At 40.1% G+C, this 20852-nt stretch overlaps 1 protein-coding gene across 3 annotated transcripts in view; it reads left to right on the forward strand.

The window, feature by feature from the left end:
* Positions 1–20852, forward strand: part of LOC149187038 (Protein kinase superfamily protein) — a 409207-nt gene that overhangs the window by 89767 nt on the left and 298588 nt on the right. For all 3 annotated transcript variants that reach the window (XM_089411266.1, XM_089411265.1, XM_089411264.1), the window contains exons 5-7: positions 7068–7173; positions 7430–7578; positions 7799–7924. In XM_089411266.1, the coding sequence (XP_089267392.1) occupies positions 7068–7173; positions 7430–7578; positions 7799–7924 (381 nt within the window). The remainder of the gene's footprint in view (positions 1–7067; positions 7174–7429; positions 7579–7798; positions 7925–20852) is intronic.

The raw sequence follows: 20852 nt of genomic DNA on the forward strand, positions 1-20852 counted from the left end.
TTTCCCTTTGCTTTGAATTCTTTAGTGGCATGTGCATAAATCTTCATAATATGTGTATACCATGGAGAGGTGAGGTGGGTCCATTCCCCACTCACTTTATTAAAGCTTAAACTTTATAATATGCCTTGCACTATATTTCAACTTAAACATTGGCCATACGTAATATTTCATAACTTTAACTTTGGACCATTTTGACTGCCTTTTGACCACCTTTTGACCACCTTTTGACCTGCTTTGACTTTGAGTTGTGGTTCATGTGGTGAGCCCCACATGGTTGCCACATCATCTTTGACCTTCATTTGAATTTGCCTTGTAAAATATTGACTTATTTTGACTTTGGAAAAATTTCTAAATTTTTCCAATTATTCCTTTTTTTGAATTTTTTTCCTCATTTTCGCCACTGAAATTAGAAGAATTGGCTTTTGAGGGACTATACGTCCATTTTTGATCCTTAAAGTGGGTCTTAGGATAACATTGGGCCTCTGAGGATAAATTTCGAGTGGTCACACGCCCTAGACATTTCCTAAGGCCACTTATTTACATCATTACATAGAAATTAATTAAAAAATCTCGTTTTGCGGGAAATTTTTAATTATTAAAAAATCCTACTTAGACCTAGTCAAATTCCGTGAAATTTCAAAGATGACCTAGCATGGTAATATACATTGACTCTAAACACTAAGATGCATTAGGGGCTCAACCTTTAAGCCGTCACCTCGGCTTTGGGGTAATGGAGTTACTGAAAAAACCTAGAAAATTATTCGCTGCTGAAAAGCAGGAATAATTAACCAAGTAAAAAAACACTCCAAGGTGTACTCACTTGCTGATCGAGTCCCAACACCCTAGGCCTGTTACATGGCTTTATTCATCATGCTAGTGACATTTATACAATATCCCTGTAGGGCTGCAAAATTTGAGGACTAAAGAAGAAAATGATAAGAAGAAGAAGTAGAGTTTAAAAACTCTGGTAATATGATGATGACTGATGGTACAAGCATCCTTTAGTACATCCTTGGGCATGGAGTCTTCAGATAATCATCAGGTGCCACTCCAGTGGTCAACATGACCTACTCGCACTGCGTCCGAGCATTAGCTTCTTCGACAACTGGCAACTAAAATGAGCCTCTTAGTCACAGGAACTGGAAAATTGACTATTCACATGCTAAATTTGGCCTCTTCTTCTGTAGATGAAATCGACCTTCTTCCTCTCATTATAAACTGGAAATCACTGGGAAAATTCCCTTGGAAATTTTCTCCCCAATTTTCTTTGCTAAAACCCTTCTACCGGTGTTTCCCTCGCTCAAACTATACCTTTGCTATCTTTGCAACTGGGTGAACTCCTTGTGATGTTTCCAAGTGACCCATCGATTTTCTCTTATAATCTTTCGTTGATGAATCAACGACTATGATCTAATTCCAATCGATGGCTAAGATCATTTTGACCCCATCAAGTGACTTTTCCAGAAGTCTCTAGTTTAAAATCGATTTACCTCAATTAATATGATTTAATTAACTAGTTTTGCTAAGTTAGACTTAGGAAAATATTTAATAATTGGCTAATTAATCTAATTAAGGCATTTTCCTTGGTAACTTTTCTGAGTCTTGTTATCGCTCAAACTAGCGGGGGTCCTAGGAGGGGATCCTATAGAGAAACTACTAGGTCAAGTGGCAACAATGGAGCAATAGCCCACTATCACCTCAGCTAAAGCTCGCTGCTTTTTACGGACTTTCACTGATGGGAGGAGTCCCGATATGAGAGGAATCATGAGGATAGATAGATCAATGATAGGATGTGGAGTGATTCCTAAAGCCTATTCACAAGAGAGGCTCAGATAATTGGTTTACTTGCTTTGAAAGCAAGGTGATTGGCTCTCTTAGAAGGGCTAAGAGGATGCCTAGACCTAGGGTTGAGAGGTATTTTCTTGATATATGAGGTGCCCTAAACCTAAGAATCCTAGGAAGATATGGTTTCTAAGTGGTCCCTGTGGAATTGAAGTTACAAGGTTGCGGGACCACAAGGAAGCCCTAGTGGGCCCAAACAAGGTTAAGGGCTTGAGGTTGATCAACACACTAATGGACTTGAAGAAGTTAGGGAGGAGAAGAGGATCAAAGGAATTAGATTTCTCTTGAAATGTGGATGCAATATCCTTAATGAAGTCTCTAACCAAAATTAAAACTAGGAAATGGTTTTCGAGCTAGGGCTTGGGATATCTCGAGATTCCAATGTTGGAATAGCCTCAAATTTGGAGGACCTCTAGAGGACTCACCAGCGCAACTCTAGACCAATTTTCGTCAATTATTGATGGCTAGAATGAAATTTTTGTGATGCCCTAGATGGCCTTCTAGGTTAGGGCTTAGGAAAGAGGAAAAGGAGGTGTAAAAAGATATTCGTTTGTTGATCACCTCGGACTAGACCAGTGCCTAGCCTATTGGGAGAATGGAGTCAATGTAATCCAATGTTTAGAGATAATTTATACCCAATAAAGGAGTCTCCTAGCAACTTCGCATGGACAAGAAGCAACAACTAGGTTACTAGGAGAATTTATACTTCGTTGGTGCTGTAATTGATGACTTATCAAGGTAATAATGAAAACCATATACCCCCATGACATTTATTCATCATACTTTAACGGGAAACATATGAAAAGACCTCACAAAGACGAGTTTTGACAAATTCACATTTCTTAAAGGCGACTACACCAACTTCATGAGCGAAAACATTCATACATAACACAAGTGACAATACATGTAAAGTAAAACATGAAAATGACACTTACAAGTATAACGAAAATCCTCCAATCATCAATGTGCAAAAATATCGAAGCTCCAAGACAAAAGATAAGCTTTTCCAAACATTGAAATGCATTAGACTTCCAATTCATCCATCAAAGAGGCTAGCCGAAATTTTCAAGAAGAGATAGTCCAATCCAAAAATGTGATGAGAGAAATGAATGAGCCTCTCATCTATTTATACAATCCATAAGGGGGTTCGAATAGCCTATTAGCCTAATAATGCCCCTTAATAATAAAATAATGTGCAAGAATAACAAAACTTGGTGACAATCCCACCAAGATAGCTCCATAATACAAAGATAAACCTCTCAAGAGGAAAAATAGTAGATACAATGAGTCATCGGGCCATTGAAGAGGCCTAGTGGAGTCTAAAGTGTGCCAGGGTGAGAGAATAGGCTCCAAACATAGTGATCAAGGGGGTGGCCCCATGATATCCAAACAAATCAAATGTGTTGTCCCAAAGTGGGTGAGGGGGCACAATGACATCCTAATGGGTCTCCAAGTGGATTGATAATGCCTATATATCATATGTAAGGGCTAGAATGATGACATAAGTCCTCCCTCTGTCTCCCATGGTGAGAGACATCCTCATTTGGGCCCTGGAACATCTTCCAAGTGTGTGGTGCAAGTGTGAGGCCGGCTGGGCATGGTGTTCTAGGTACATCATCCTCATCCAAAAGGTGGAACACGAGCAATCAATGAATGGTGTTCAGGGATCCATGAAGTGGCAATCTGCTCTCTGCTATGGTGGAGGCCCATGGCTCTCAACGCTCACCCTACAAGTGCCAATATGACCCTCTGGAGGGCTTGGACCCCGTATAGGGAGACCAAACCCCAAATGGAGACCCACTTGCAATCTTGTATAAGATCCAATGCGTCCCCTCGCCTTCCAGTACAACAAATCATTAGAGTAATCGAGTAAAAGAGCTTACAAATCATGGAATCAAGTGGACACTTCATAGTGGCATGCCCTTCCATAGTGGGCTTTAGCATGTACAGGTGTCTCCAAGCTCAATAAGGGGGTTAACCAAGGACCCTATTAAGTGGTTTCTACCTCTAAAGGGGGTGACATGTCCATGGTACATCCATCAAGTGGTAGGTGGCATGTGATATAATGATGGAATGGAATGGGGCATCAGGGGAAGGCTCCAAGCCACATGCCACAGTACAAGGGTAGCCATAATAGGGAAGCCCACACTTGGGTGTATGAATGTAGGAGGGAGCAATCATGGTACATGAGTTACCTTGACCTTTGTTTTTCCACCCTTCTTCATATGCCTTTTTCCTTTTATTGATTTTTCTTTTATAACTGCTCGGGGCTTGAGGGGATGGGATCATGATGAGTAAGATATAGTAGTGGATACCCCTTTTAAGGTGGGGCAGTTTATCGCCCACTAGGGGTTGGGACAATAATGTGTTCATTAATGATGAAAGGGGTCAATATGAGGGACTGTAGGAACCAGGGTGATGGCCATCATGAAAGGGGTAGAGCTCATGCTTGACTTTTTCCCAAGTGCTAAATGTGTATGCCCCAACCATCTTTTGAATTTTATGGTACTTTTCTTGTTGAGAGTGGCCAAATTACGCTGCAACCTACTACACCCATAAGGGACCACGCAACCAAAATCGGGGTTCCCATGTAGTGCCACACCTAAAGCTAGTAGCCAATAAAAGAGATCCCACGGGACTAGGATACTAGGCTAACCATCAAATTGGATAGAGGAGACGAGTACAAATCAAACCCATTCTTTCCGCCGAATCCCGCCACCAACCGATGCCCAAAAGTGTCCATGATTAGTAAACAAAATTACCTAACTACACAATGGAAAGCCATTCCTTCGGGGTCGAGAGGCCCACCTTCAAACATACGATCATAACAGATGGGCTAGGGACCACATGACTGGCTCAGGTGGCAGAGATAGTGGCACATCGAGCTATCTGGTGGCTGCAAGGCGCTGTCGGCTGAGGACCATCTAGGAGAATTTTTTTTGCCTATGGGTGTAGTAGGTAACATGTCTTGGAGATAATTATCCTCCTGTGTTCCTTTGCCTCTTAGACACCAATAGAGACTATAAAACCTGTCTGAGCTACTCAAATACTAATAGTAGTTAAAAAAGCCAATACAAACCACACAATATAGCTGAGGCCCTAGCAAATGCTAAGGAAATGAATGACAATTGGACAACATCTGGCAAGCCCAGTGAACTAGATTCACCTAGAAGAAATTCCAAACTAAAGGCATCAACATCCTCTTCAACAGAATCAACAACCTTTGCAATACATGAGCAACACTTTTACATAAGGGTAAACTGAAAAAACCTAAGGGTCCCAAAGTCACATGTCCTAATAGATCCACTTCAAAACTCTCGTGCACCCACCTTGGCCATAATGACCTCCATGACATGGTTAATATGAGCCATAAGGGCAAGGACTATCTAGAAATATTGACTTAGAGTACAAACCATTAAGGGTCTTGAGCAACTACCTCCATTATAAAAACACCTTTCATAGATCACCAAGCATGGTCTAGTACAATATATAATATAAAATGGTCACGTTTTTGACTGATTGTGATAGATAATACAAGTCATTGTGATGGCATATCTAATCCAAAACTTTGGGGTTTGACATCATCTCAAGATAGGCACAATATCTAATCATCTACTAGAACGTGTCTGACGAATAAAATGAGGTACTTTGAAGTGAAACTAAGGGGTGACACACACCTCTATGCATGTTCCTACAACCTACTTTACAGCCTCCAACGACTATTTTATTGTTGCATCTGTGTGAGATTTTATTCATGTCTCACATGTATTATTTTTGTGCTTGTTTGCACCTTGGACTTGCGTATGTTTTTAGGCCTAACTATGCCCTGCTCCCATGCTTATTTTCTGGTCTTTTTTGTGGTTGTACTTTGGTTCATGCATGTTTGGCACGTGACTTGTTTTGGGCCTATGCTTATTGTTGCATCTTCATGTCTAACATGCTTGGCATGTGTCCACTTTGCTCTGCATCAATTGCTTTCCTACTCAACAAGTCCTACATGCACAAGGTTTGACTGTTTGGCACACTTCTTGCACCTATGTTGGAAGAAATTCTATTGTTCATTGCCTAAAACTTTAATCAGCCTAAAACTTTAATCAGCCTTCTACTTGTCTCGTTCCTTCTCTCTCCGCAATGTCTCTCAATCAACTACCATTTCTTTCTTTCTAAAAATAAAATTTTCAACTTTCCTGAATGATGAACTTTAGAGAATGTATGAATAATGAATTCTACCTCTTAAAATAAACTTATCTATTGGTCACCCTGCCTCACAATTTGCATAGCATCACTTATCTCCTTTCCTTGCTTAGATTTGCTCATAATGGCTACATGGATTCGTTTTGTGCTTCATTATTCCTCTGAGTCCTCGGATTCTTCTTCATCACGCTTCACCAGACTATTTCCTCTGTGGCTTTGATACCATGTTAGAAATTTACGTAGATACTATGGAAGATAATACAAAGCATAAAAGAGAGTGAATACGAGAGATTGATGATCTTTATTCAAATGATATAATGTCATAATTCATAGTATAAAAGAGGGATGCATGTTATGCTGAGTTATGTGATGCCCAATAACTTCCTATTAATCACATGATATTATCTATGGCATAACTCATAATTATATAATAACCTTATTATTATAACTTTGCTACATAAAGCGGCAGTAAGACAAAAGTACACATCTTAAAAAAATTTACAAGTACTAAATATGACTATTATAATATTTGCTCCAACAATGTTGACATTTTAAAATTATTATTTTCATGTATATTTTGGGTGTATCATGACTTTCTAGGGGTATGGGGATTTTCCGTGGATGATCATGAACTTCTTCCAAGCTATGATCTGTCGATTTCAGTGAGAAAGTCTATTTTATAATCTCTTAATAGGATTAGAGTGGAAGATCCATGCCGGTCAACTCTCTAGGAATGAATATTTGTATATTATTGATCTGCTAAAATATTTCAGTTGGATATCCACTCTTTGTATTTATTTTGACATGTAGTGCATTGACTTAAGATTGTCAGTGATTCCTTTGAATGCCTCGAAAATCTCTTTTAATTATAATTAACTGCATAACTGTAAATTGAATATTTTGATTTCAGTTGTTTGCAAGGGTAAATGTATTTATTATTATCGGTTGATAATTCAGATTCTGGAAGAGTAAGGATTTGCCTGCAGTTTCAATCACTTGATTAACTGAATCTTTATTTACTGGAATTGAAGGTGCCTTCATTTCCAGATGATATGGCTATGGCCCTACTCGAAGAGGAGTTAGGCCAGCCTTTGACAGAAATATATTCAGAGCTTTCACCATCTCCAATTGCTGCTGGTATTGTAATACGAACCCAGTGGTGCTATACGTTAGATCTCATCCAACTAATTCTTTTTGAAACCTGGCATTACATTATATGTGTGATAAGTATGAATGGTGTAAGGTTTCTTGAATTATACTACCATTAATTACTTTTGCAAATGATTTGCCAAATGGTTGATAATGAAGTGATACCTATCTCAACTTGCTTTCTTGTTACTTTTAGGGTTATAATTCTTTGGGGCATTACTAACGAATATGTTTTGTAATGTAGCATCTTTAGGACAGGTATACAAGGGTATTTTACGAGAAAATGGTGATGTGGTGGCAGTTAAAGTGCAACGTCCTTTTGTTCTTGAAACAGTTACTGTTGATTTATTCATTATTCGCAAGTTAGGGTTGGCTCTTCGCAAGTTTCCACAAGTAAATAAACATTGGTTTTTTTTCTGATCCAAGTTATTTTTCATTAAGAAAGCTAATTTTATGTTAGAAATGGTGCAATATTTTTTTCTTTTCTTTTTTCTTTATATGCATTTTGAATTATTAACTGAACTGTTGGATTTTATAAAATTAAAAAATGGCCTAAATTTTACAGACAATGCATGTACTGATTCAGCAGCTTTTGTTTGTCATCATTTCACAGATATCAATTGATGTTGTCGGACTCGTAGATGAATGGGCAGCCCGTTTTTTTGAAGAGCTTGACTATATAAATGAGGGCAACAATGGGACTATGTTTGCAGAAATGATGAGAAAGGACCTTCCTCAGGTGTGCATCATAAACCATTTCTTCTAACTGTAGTCCCAATTTTTGCAGAGATCCTTAGTCATACATAATAGAAGATGGTGATTTGTGAATTACTTCTGCTGTTTAGTTGGAATGCGTAGCGTAGGAATGCGGAAATAAATTGCATACTTTGAATCAATGTTGCAAACATTCCTGATTTATCGCTGATGTGGCAATTTTTGTGTGATGTCCAAGCTGAACCAGTATATCGTTTTAAAAAAACCATGATTTTTGGCTGAAAAGGGACATTGAGATGGAATTCCTGAGATTGTGAAAAAATGCCTCTATAACCCTAAAATTTGATATTTTGGCTCATTTTTCTTTGTAGATGTTGTGGATTGAGAACAAAGATGTTTATCATTGTCTACCATTGATCTTATGAGGGGCAAATAATCATTTTCATTGCCATCAAAGAAACTTTTGTTGAGTGGGGATTGATTTCTATGTGCTTTTTTCAGATTATCTGGGGATTCACTTCTAATGTTTGTTATGACACTCAAGACTAACTAAATTGATTATGACTTTCTTACAAGTTAGAGCATCAATGCCTTAATGATGTGATTTATGTCTACGACAATTACTGATTGTGGGTGAAGAGCTTGAGAGGCCCAACAATGTGGACACCATTACCTTGGATAATATTGACATCATTACCCACCAAAATGGGTGACACCATAGGAGAAAACTTTTCTCCTATTCTTGACAGCCAGCTAGTCAGCCATGCAACCAACAACCCCTTGATAGTCACCACTAGCTGATGATATGCCATTATCTCTACGCCACTTGCATCAGCCATATCCTTCTCACCCATTAAGCATGAGTGCATGGATGAAGGTGGGCTTCCTCTCAAAAGGTACTTTAATCATTTTGCAATTGGGTGCTTAGGCTTGTTTGTTTTTGGGCATTTGATATAGATTATGGAGAGATCTGGAAAAAGGATGTGCTCTCACCTTAAATGGGGAGTTAATCTTCGATCATAGTCTAGTGGGACCTCCCCTAATGGCCCAATGGGTATAGGAGGAGCACTGCTTGGGAAGCCCTGATTGAGATAGCGTAGTTCCATCTATCCCTATATCATATTTGACACTTCAAATTATACATTACAAGCCCTTTATCTCACATCCTTTGTTCGAGTTCAATTGACCATTGGTTCTTTGGGATTTGGCACCCATACATTCACATCCCTGGGCAGGGCTTGGAAACTTTGCCCTAGGAGGTTGATGCAGCTAAAAGAAACAGAAAGAGCATATCATGGCTATAAAGAGAAATTAAAAAAAAGAATATCAAAATGCAAAAGATAGCCAGGGACATACAAATTAGCACGTGGCCAAAAGCCTAGCACGAGCTCTACCTCACCTCACTCGATTCCTGAGCACACGTTACTCCATTACATCAAAAGAAGGAACCCTTGCATATCCCAACCCCAATGAGCAATAAACTGACTCATTATTAAGGGGTGATACAACTGCTATATCATTCAAAGGAAGCTTTAATCCTTGAGCTATGAACAATAATACAAAGAAAAATGAAGAAGAAATAAAAGACGCACAAGAGGGGTGGAGAAACAAAGGATGAGTTTGTAAAGCATGCATCCACAATTGCTCCCTCCTCACATCTATACACTCAGGATGTGGATCCTGTTGAGAAATCAATGCTAGTAGACTTAGGGTTAGATTTCTCTTTCTTGATAATTACTTGTAAATTATGTTGGCTTCTTTTACTTATTTGTTATATTATCTTTCATGAAGCAATTACCAAATTATGTGTGCTTGAAGATCACAAAAACATCAAACACAAGAAGTAGGCACTCTGCTAGGGAAACCCCTATCTAAGGGAAAACCCAGTCAAAATATCTTCCTTCAATAGTTTTTCTTGAGACTCTTCAACCTAGACACATACCTCCTCCATACCAGGCCATCCTTTCCTTCTTCGATCCAACCTTCAACCTAGTAGCAACAACATTTCGACTCTAGCAACTTTGACTTGGTATCTTCCGGCATCAACAAACAACAACATCAACTTCGACTTTGACAAGGATACTTCAATCTCCTAAATTAAACCACACAAGAGAGAGAGAGAGAGATCCCAAAGCTTCGATTTTGTCTTTCCCTTCCTTTTTTACCAAACTTGCACTCCTTTTAGCCTCCTTCTTCACCTTCGCACTTTTCTCAGCTTCCAACTTCATATATGAACTATGTGTGAGATGCTCCAAATGAATTCGAACTGCCTTGTATATATATCCTTCCAATGAGGTCGAATTACCTTTCTTGAGGCTGACTTGGTGTGGAGGTGACAAAATTCATTTTTGACTAAAAAATAATTCTTTTTACATGATTCGAAAACCCAAGAAGGGTCTCTTTTAATGGACAATGACTCTAATGACTCAAAATAAATCTTAGAAGTCCTCAATGGGGACTTTGACCTAAAGCAAGACGACCCAAGCATGAAACCCATGCTTTAATAAGTCATAATAATAATAATAAAAATATTTTCTTCATTCTTTTGATAAATACATTTCATTGTGACTCAAATACATTTATGAAGACCGAACCTAGTTACATATTTCAACACTCCCTCTTAACTAGGGAGGTATTCATAAGTACAAGTACAAGGAAGATCTCAAAACACATGAACCATGAAGAATTTAGGCACTGCAATGGAATGGACTTGATTCCTGAGCAGGGCAATCTATCCAAGGTCTCTCAACACTTTAGGCACCGCAATGCCACAGACTAGATTCTTGACCAGGGCAATATATCTGGGTGGGACTAAGATGGACTAAAGCTTTCAGCCTCTCTAGGTACCATCAGGCTTACTTACTAACCATCAACCTAGGGATCTAGGTGCTTATCCGAGGTCAGAGCTCCATGACCAACGCCACCCTCCCTACTTTGGGAACTAGACATCAACACAAAGTGTCGACCAACGAGATGTCCTCACAGGGAATGTGTCTCACAGACAAAGCCTCAACTTTCTCGATTATTACAATCGGTAACAAATCCTCCTCGATCAAATAGATCGGTAACAACAAATTTCTCCCAATCAAACTGATTGATAACACTAAGCATGTAAAACATGCTATCAAACCTCTGAGAGATTTACATGTACAAGCACAACCCCAATTAGTAACAAACTTTCAAATGTACATAAGTAAACACAAACCTCCAAGGTATTCCAGACAACTGATGTTGCTTCTTAATCATAGTAGGAATTTCAAACGAATCTTGACAGAAGATTCCTTAATCATACATCTTCCTTTCCTACTTCACATGCAACAACATATTCTGCATACATCTAGATTTTCTTATCTTAGCAGCCCCTCAAAATACATTCTCCAATTTCTTCTTTCAAGGTGTCCATCATGACTATAGTATGCCCTCCCTCTCAACTCGGGACTTGTTTCCATGAAGACAAGAGTGATGTGTCCTTCACTCACATTTGGCCTTCACTAAGACTTACGGCTTGTAGTCCTAGTCTAGTGCATGACACATGAAGTAGAGAACCATATCCATCACTCCCTCTTAACCAGGGAGGATCTAATCATTCCTATACAAGGAATATACCCAAGCTCCTTCTTAACCTAGGAAGATCAACTTCTTTTCTACGACATCGAAGAATCTTTCATGGCTTCCATCCTTTTCATCAGAGTTATCATGACCATCATCATTCATATAACTTTCTTCATCATGCTTATCTGTTGACATTTCTAAGTCTAACCTGTTAGAAATTCTTCTTGTATTATTTGGTTTATTTCACCTACTTGTTTAATTACTTAACAAGTTATTTATTATTTACCATGTAAATACTGAAAATAAACACAAGTATAGTATCAACATCTACAGATCATCAACTGAAAGAAAACAAGCACAAAAATGACACCGTTATTTTTGGACCAATGTCCCTGGAAAAACCCAATGCAGGAAACTGGTGCAACTATTCAGAGGGTTATATTATTATGCAGTTTGTTTGAGTACAACTGGGTGCCTAACTCGGCTCGCCCGACAGAGAAAAATATACGGTAGCAATACCTCTACATCTGGAAACAAGTATTCAGAAAACCTGTCCCACAAAACCCTCTCCGGCACAATTGAAGCTCAACGTTGGCCCTTTTGGCCACTGCGTCAGCCTCCTACTGACCCGCGTTAGCCCCGGGACCCTTTGCGTCAGTCCTCTGAGGCACTGCGCAGCCTCTGGGAGTCTTTGCGTCACTCCCTCTACCCTCTGCGTGGATCACAGAGTCTCTTTGGGCTCTGCACTGCCTCTGCTGGGCTCTGCGTAGCTTGGACTGACTGCTGCTCTCGCTCTCTCGGCATTTGTGTTGGTCTCCCAGTATTGTCCATGCCTCTCTGCCTTGTACTCATTGCCCCTCGCTGTTGATCAATGATTCAATTTTGCTTAGCAACCCCGCTCTAGCAAAATGAATGACTGATCACTCTGGTGTATTCTCCAACCGACCCTCAAGCCTCCTCTTATAGTTTTCTCGTTGGTCCATCAACAACCGAGATTAAATCTCTAATCAACGACTAAGATTAGATTTGGCTTGATCCATGACTTTTGGAACCTTCTAACCCAGTCTTATATTATACCCATTAATGTTTTATGTTTCCTAAGTTTAGACTTAGGAACTCCATTAAAAATATTAATTATTTTAATATCTCCCAAATTCGTTAGAATCCGCCCAAACCATTTCTGGGTCTTGGAGATCTCATGTGCTTTAGCCTCTCCACCAATTTTCATGGCTAGAGCACATCTGATGCTACCCCAAATCAACACTCTTTCTTAGCGAGGACTGTGCTCTAGTAATACTCCACACTGAGCATTACCCTGATTATCCGGCATCGGTCCCTTTGCTGATGCTAGGCCTCCCCGCCCAACATCCTCTGCACTGCTGCATCCTGTACTGCTGTCCATGCCCCTGCCACTGCCATTGCTGCATCCGTACGACAACTCCCTCTGCATCTGTGCTGCTGCTGGTCCATCCTCCCACACTGCATCCCCTCTCATCATGCTGCATCGTGCTACTGCATACTGCTACTGCACTGCAACTCAGTTACTGAGAAGTAAGTAATTGATCCACCCAACTTCTGACATCCCTGTCAGGCTAGAAACACTCCCGATGCTGAAGCTCTCTCTGCCGCTAACAAGTGCTCCCTCTACTGACCTCTACGCTGCTGCAACAACTCCCTGCATCTCGCACCGTTGCACACCTCTCTGTGCCATCCTGCACTGGTGCAACACTCCCGTGCCTCTCACACTGTTGCAGCCTGCTAGCCTTGTGTTGTCCTGGAACTCCTGCATTGTAGCACTCTCTGCCGCTCCATCCACATCCGTTTCTACCAACATCCGCCAATTGCGCTACTCCTCTTCGAGGCTCCCGTAGCAAGGTATAATCCAAGAGGTTGGGTACCTCAAGGATCCTGCCCCTCATCACCTGTAGTCCTCCTGACTACAGCTCGATGTCTCGCCACTTCCTCTCAAGTGGCAAATGAGCACTCATGGCACAATCATCCTCCTCCTCGACTTCCTTCTCCGCCTTTGCAGGCGCTGCCTTCGAGTTCGAAGCCTCTCCCTTACTCTTCTTCCTAGGACACTGGTTCGCAAAATGACCCAGTGCCCCACAATGGAAGCACTTGACCTTGGAGAGGTCCTTCTTCTTCCTCTTCTCCTGCTCTCCCACAGATGCTAGCGCTGCATCCTATTCTTCCTCCTTCTTGATCCAGACCCCTTTTCCGCTACTCCCCGCCTTGGTCAGCCATTTGATCTCTTCTTGACAAAGAGTCGCCCACAGTTCTTCCCAATCTGGAAGACTTGTCCTGCCCAGTATGATCTAGACAAATACCTCCCAATCCTCGGAAATTACGTTCAGTGCGGTCCTCACCATCAATTCCTCATTCGGCGTGGCCCCTATGGAAGTTAGCTGGTCATGGATCTCCTTCAACCGACCGAGGAAGACATCTATTTGCTCTCCCTTCTGCATCTGGTATGCCCTTAGCTGATTCTCCAAGAGCATCTTCCTCTGCACGAAAGTATGCTGGTACAATGTCTTCAAGGCATCCCACATCTCCTTTGCCGTTTCCTTCTCGGCAATATGTGGTACCACATGATCCTTGACCCCATCAAGGATGATGCACTTAGCCTTAGCCATTGCCTCCTTGTACCTTTCATTAGCTACCGAGTCAACTGGGATAGCTATCACTCTCGAGACGAAGCCCTTGAGGCGATGTCTATCTAGAATGGACAAGATCCTGGCCTTCCAGACCACAAAGTTGGATGCTCTGTCCAACCAATCCTGATCTCTCAGCTCATTCACGGCCATCTCGCTGTTCTTCTTTCGACTCCTCTGAGTCTCTCTACTTCCCTCCTGGAAGTCCTTTCTTCGACTCCTGCTTAGTCTCTCAACTTCCCATCTAGAAGTTCTCGGTTCAACTCGCTCTGAGTCTCGATTTCTCTTCTGGAAATACCTTTGCCAACGTCAAGTTGTCCCACTCCGATCGTCTGTGCAACTGCACAACTGATCCAGATTCCTTGGCTAGAAATCCGCCTCGGCAACAACTCCCTCCCCCTTGGTCTTGCCCTCTTAGGTACTGTTCTGACCATAGTACCCCACAGCTTTGCTCCGCAAATTACCCACAACCTCCTATACCCTAGCAACTGAAGGATTGAGCCACTTGGATCTGTGCAATCCCGACACCAGCAAATCAACTCCCCCAGCCATCAGCGTTCGCCCTCCTGGCCTCTGCGTGGCTCTGCGTGAGCCTGATTCTGCCTCCCTTAGCCTCTGCGTTGCCTTTCTCTGGCCCAGAATGATGACGCAGTCCCTCTGCGTCACTCCTTCCTCTGTCGCCTTCTGCAAGGATCAGCTCTGTCACTCGGGATAGCTGAATCTGCTGCAAATGCTTTGCTCAGCTGATGCCTTCAGTTTTCCTGTGATCTGCAACCACGCTCTGATACCATGTTGAAATTTCTAAGTCTAACCCATTAGAAATTCTTCCTGTACTATTTGGTTTATTTCACCTACTTGTTTAATTACTTAACAAGTTATTTACCATGTAAATACTGAAAATAAACACAAGTACAGTATCAACATCTACAAATCATCAACTGAAAGAAAACAAGCACATAAGTGACACCATTATTTTTGGACCAATGTCCCCAGAAAAACCCAATGCGGGAAAACCAGTGCAGCTATTCAGAGGGTTATATTATTATGCAGTTTATCTAAGTACAACTGGGTGCCTAAATCGGCTCACCCGACAGAGAAAAATATACGGCAGCAATACCTCTATATTCGGAAACAGGTATTCAGAAAACCTGTCCCATGAAACCCTCTCTGGCACAATTGAAGCTCAACGCTAGCCCTTCTGGCCACTGCGTCAGCCTCCTACTGACCTGTGTCAGCTCCACGACCCTTCGCATCAGCCCTCTGAGGCACTGCGCAGCCTCTGGGAGCCTCTGCGTCACTCTCTCTGCCCTCTGCGTGGATGACGCAGTCTCTCTGGGCTCTGCGCTGCCTCTGTTGGGCTTTGCGTAGCCTGGACTGACTGTTGCTCTCGCTCTCTCTGCTTCTGTGCTGGTCTCCTAGTATTGTCCCTGCCTCTCTGCCTCGTACTCACTGCCCCTCGTTGCTGATCACTGATTCAACTTTGCTTAGCAATCTCCCTCTAACAAAATGAATGACTGATCACTCTGGTGTATTCTCCAACTGACCTTCAAGCCTCCTCTTATGCTTGTCTCGTTGGTCCATCAACGGCTGAGATTAAATCTCTAATCAATGGCTAAGATTAGATTTGGCTTGATCCATGACTTTTGGAACCTTCTAACCCAGTTTTATATTAATACCCATTAATATTTTATTTTTCCTAAGTTTAGACTTAGGAACTCCATTAAAAATATTAATTATTTTAATATCTCCCAAACCGGTTAGAATCTGCCCAGGCCCCAAACCATTTCTAGGTCTTGGAGATCTCATGTGCTTTAGCCTCTCCACCAATTTTCATGGCTAGAGCACATCCGATGCTACCCCAAATCCACACTCCCTCCTAGCGAGGACTGTGCTCTAGTAATACTCCACACTGAGCATTACTGTGATTATTCGGCATCGGTCACTGTGATATTAGCAAAATCTCTCGCTGTGATATATCACCGAAGGTCTCCCCTGTAATGCGAGTTCTGTGGCCATTGTAATGTGAGTTTATCACTTCACTATAATCCACATATCTGTAATACCTTCACTGAGATCCGAACTGCAATAGCACCAAATTATTCTTATCCGAACTGTCATTATCATAGCACCGAATTGTAGTCTCTGTACCCTATCTGAGCTCCTGCAAAGACACATAAAACTTGTCTATGAAATGCCTTGTTCGAACTTTCAGTGATGGATATGCAAAGTCCTTATCCTTGTATATATCGTTGTTGCCATCTTGAAATGAGCTGACATGAATATATGAAGAGGTGTGTTGCTGTATTAGGCCGACATGAGATTATTGAGGGAAGCTGACTTGATGATGAGTTCTTTGACAACAAGGAGACTTGATGGATGGAGGAGTCTTCAAACAAAAAATGACTTTGACAATAAGCTAGAGCCTACAATGGAGGCATGACCTATAACATTGACCCAAGCATGAAACCCATGCTTTAACAAGTCAATAATAATAAAATTCTTTCTTTGCTTTCTTTCGACAAATATATATTACATTTTGAATTCAAGTACAATTATGAAGACTAAACCTAGTTACATTCTTCAACACTCCCTTTTAATTAGGGAGGTATTCATATTTACATATAATCATAAAGGTACATGGAAGATCTCAAAACACATCATCTATGAAGAAGTTTAGGCATCACAATGCCATGGACTAGATTCCTGACCAGGGCAATCTATCTGGGTGGGACTAAGATGTACTCCAGCTTTCAGCCTCTATAGGTACCATTAGGGTTACTTGTTAACCATCAACCCAGTGATTCATGTTTGTATCTGAAAATTAGAGCTCTATAACCAACACAACCTTTCCATCTTCGGGACCTAGACAACAACACAAAGTGTCGACTAGATGTTTTCCCAGGCAATGCTTCACTCACAAAGCCTCAACACTCCTTGATCCAACAAATCAAGGACAACAAATCTCTCCTGAGCAAACTGATCGGTAGCCAGCATGCTATCAAAACCTTCAAAAGATTTACTTGTACAAACACAACCCCAATCAATAATATACTTTCACATATTCATAAATAAACACAAACCTTCAGGGTTTTCCTGATGTTGCTTCTCAACACGGTATGCCTATCAACCAAATCTTTCCTTTTCATACAACAACACATCCTTCAAAATTCATTCTCCAATCAAAGCTATGCTCTCCCTAACAACGAGGGAGATTTTCTCTATCCAAGCTCCATCTTAAACTAAGGAAGATCTCTTCTATTTGGGTTCCCTCTTAACCCAGGGAAATAAGCTTCTTCTTTTCGACATCGGAGAATCTTTCGTGGCTTCCATTCATCTCATCAGAGTTATCATTATCATCATCATTCACATCAACTTTACTTGCGATCATCTTCACCATCTTGAAGATTATGTACCTGCACAACTTAGATAGCAAGTACAACCAAATCTATAGAAGCATGAAGTTAGCCATATCAGAATCACGGAAGCATTTCAACTTTATATATATCAGATACCTAAACAAGAGATATATACTCTTCAATATTTTGTTAGGGACTTTGTCATAAACCCTAGATTATTTCATCAAGGCTTTTATAACAACTATCTACGGTTTCAATGTTTATACCAATGGTATGACATACCCTACTACATCATATAGAAAACCCTAGAAATAATTCAAAAAAAAATATATCTACAAGGTAACTTTCAGAATTCATATGTTAGACTTCTCACTAGGATTTCATGTAAACCCTAGATTTCATACATGATCTCTAACACTCAAAATCAATCACAGCCCAATCAATAACATGACTAGCTTCCACTAGGGTTTGTTGGAAACCCTAGATTTTCTTGAACAATTAAACATCACTCATAACTAAGACTCAGATTGCAAAACCTTACACAAATCTCAAATTATCAAATTGTCATCATATACCAGAGATTTTACTTCTATTAAGGTTTAACTTCAAAACCCTAGAATGCACAAATACTATCATCCTAGAGAAACAAACTTCGACTAGCGCTTAGTTCCAAACCTTAGGAAAACAGGTCAACTCATACATCTAGGACTTCATCACCATGCATTGGCATTTCATATCATGTGTTAGTCAAACCCAACTTCACAAAAATCAATAAGAGTTAGACACATAACAAACTTGATTAGATTATGGTTTGATCAGACAAACACACACATTCCAAGGAAATCATTTCTAAGACATTATAAGGGTCTTGCTTACACATTCCACCAAACCCTAATGAGCTAGGGTTTCAATATAAGAACATAGCAAACCCTAAATTACCAATACTTCAAAGGTTCAGGATTTTAGACATTATCATTCAACCCTAACAAGTTAGGGTTTCCATGATCATACCAAAACCCCAAACATGACATCATCAACAAAAACTTCAAATAGTATTTCTTAATAATCCCAAGCAGTTTTAGGGTTTCAGACATTAACATAATCATACCCTTAGGTTAGGGTTTTCCAAAGAACTTGCCTAGGGTTTTATAAGAACAATTAAGGATGTAAGGAGGGTAGATTTATCAAGTGATGGACCACCCAAAACAAGAATCATTATGATTCAAGATAACTAGACATAACGATGTTAGTAATGTGATGCAAATTACAAAAATAAGATGAACATACTTTTAAGAGAATTTTGTAAGGTGTATAGTTTAAGACATACCTGGAGATGTTCCTTAACAGACCTTGGAAGGATTCCTTGAAGTGTCTTCTTTGTACTAAGCCATGATCTTTTATACCTATAATACATACTTACAAGCAAAACATGTGATACCAAGAATGTGATTCAATTTCTTAAGTTAGATTTCCTACATAGCCATGGAGGATGGAATTCTATGAAAAGTTGTTCTTTCTTTCAATCAAGGACTTTTGCTGGGAATCTTAGATTACTTGTAAATGCTAGAGGGAGAGGATTAAGGTTTATCTAGAGAGTACACTCTTAATCCTAGACTAGTTATAAACATGGATTATATGAACCATTAGATATAATAGAAATCTAAAAGCTTATAAAATCCTTGGATAGTCTTCAAATAAATATCTTTTCTTTAGAAAATCCTCTTTTTGTTGCCTTCAAATGCATGACTAGTATTATTTGGTTAGGGCTACTATAATGTCAAAGTATGTTGAAGAGCTTTTAGACTTGTGATAACTCAATCCGTTGTTTCTTCAACGAGTGGAAGGCAAAATGTACTGTTCCGACCTTGCACATAATGACCATAACAATGCTTCCTTATATCAGTGATTCAGTCGTACATCACTGAGCCCGATTTTTCTTTATAACATGATTGTGACTGCGATTACCACCGAACGTCATATTCAACTTGCTACACAAATTTATTACTAAAATTGATCCGTTTTTTTTATCAAGATATACCAAAATGCATTACTTGTTATATCAAACTGCCTACTGAGATTTGCACCGAACTTATACTGCACTTGTTTCTGTGGTTACACAAACTCATCACTGAATTGAGACATCCAAACCTTCTCCTTCCTCTTCAAGGTGTCTTGAACTAGCTCACTGTAATCTTAGTTCCATTAGCTCAGAAATATCCATTTTGATTTTGACATGTTCTTCAAGACAAATGCAAACAAAACCTTTCACTGAGGATGCTTCAAAGATGTATAAATGGTCTTGAAACTGCCTTTGACCTTGACCATAACTCTGATACCATGTTGAGAAATCCAAAGAGGTGGCAATTAAATGATTTCTCTTATTATGACATTATCTTGTGATGGATTATTATTATTATTTGTTCATATCTTTTCATTATCATCATGTTAAAATTGGCAACTAGGGCCAAACTCCATGTGGGTCATCTTATTTATGGCAGCTGATATTTTTCTTGGATTCCTCTCGTGGAGAGGTGTAGGATTGATCTAACAATCATCCGATTCTGACAAGTATTTATGGAGATATGAATTTATTTGTATTTACTTGACAAATTGTCAAGGTCGGCCAACAACTAAATGTGTGGCACACATCCTCAATGATTCATATAAATACAAGTTAGGTTGAGGCATTATTCACTCATCTCATCTCATCTTACATTCTTCTCTCTCTCTCCTTACTCGATTGGGTTTACAAGGAGCAACATCTCTCACGCGGGAGAAGAAGGACACAACAAGAAGGAAGACGCAGATAGGAGGAGGACGTAGGTCTGTTTCAACGTTGACTGAGGTTGACCAAGGAGCAACAAGCTAAGCTTGACTGCGTTGACCAACAAGGAGGTTGTTTTGACTTTGGCCTAGTGTGAGGAGTCTCCATCAAGCAAGCCGCAGATCTGAACAACAATCCATTGACCTGATTTGACCACCGAATTGACCAATGTTGATTGGTTAGGGTTGACTGCAGGGCTGCATATGCATTGACCACTTTTGACCATCTCTTTTGGACTATTTTGGGTTGACCTTCATCGCTGTTGAAGGCCGAGTTGACCAAGGTTCACTCAAGGTCATTTGTGGATTGTTTGACCAACTTTGAAAGTGCTGGTTAGGGTTTTATTACTGCTGTCATAAAATTACAGAACTATACATTTGTACTATTTCTCTCCTTGCTCAACTATTGAAGATTATAGAAGAATTGATCAAAGGGTTTCCCCACATTGGGGTTTGTCCCTGGCTAGTTGCCACATCTAGTGTTTCTTGTCTTGGCGTGTTTGCTGTTAATCTATTTATGTTCTATCAGCATTTTACTTTATGTTAATGTGATTGCTAAACAGTGAAT

Source organism: Pinus tabuliformis, chromosome 3_1 (assembly GCF_031772625.1).
Source record: "Pinus tabuliformis cultivar Carrire ecotype Pingquan chromosome 3_1, CPIR1, whole genome shotgun sequence".
NCBI lineage: Eukaryota > Viridiplantae > Streptophyta > Pinopsida > Pinales > Pinaceae > Pinus > Pinus tabuliformis.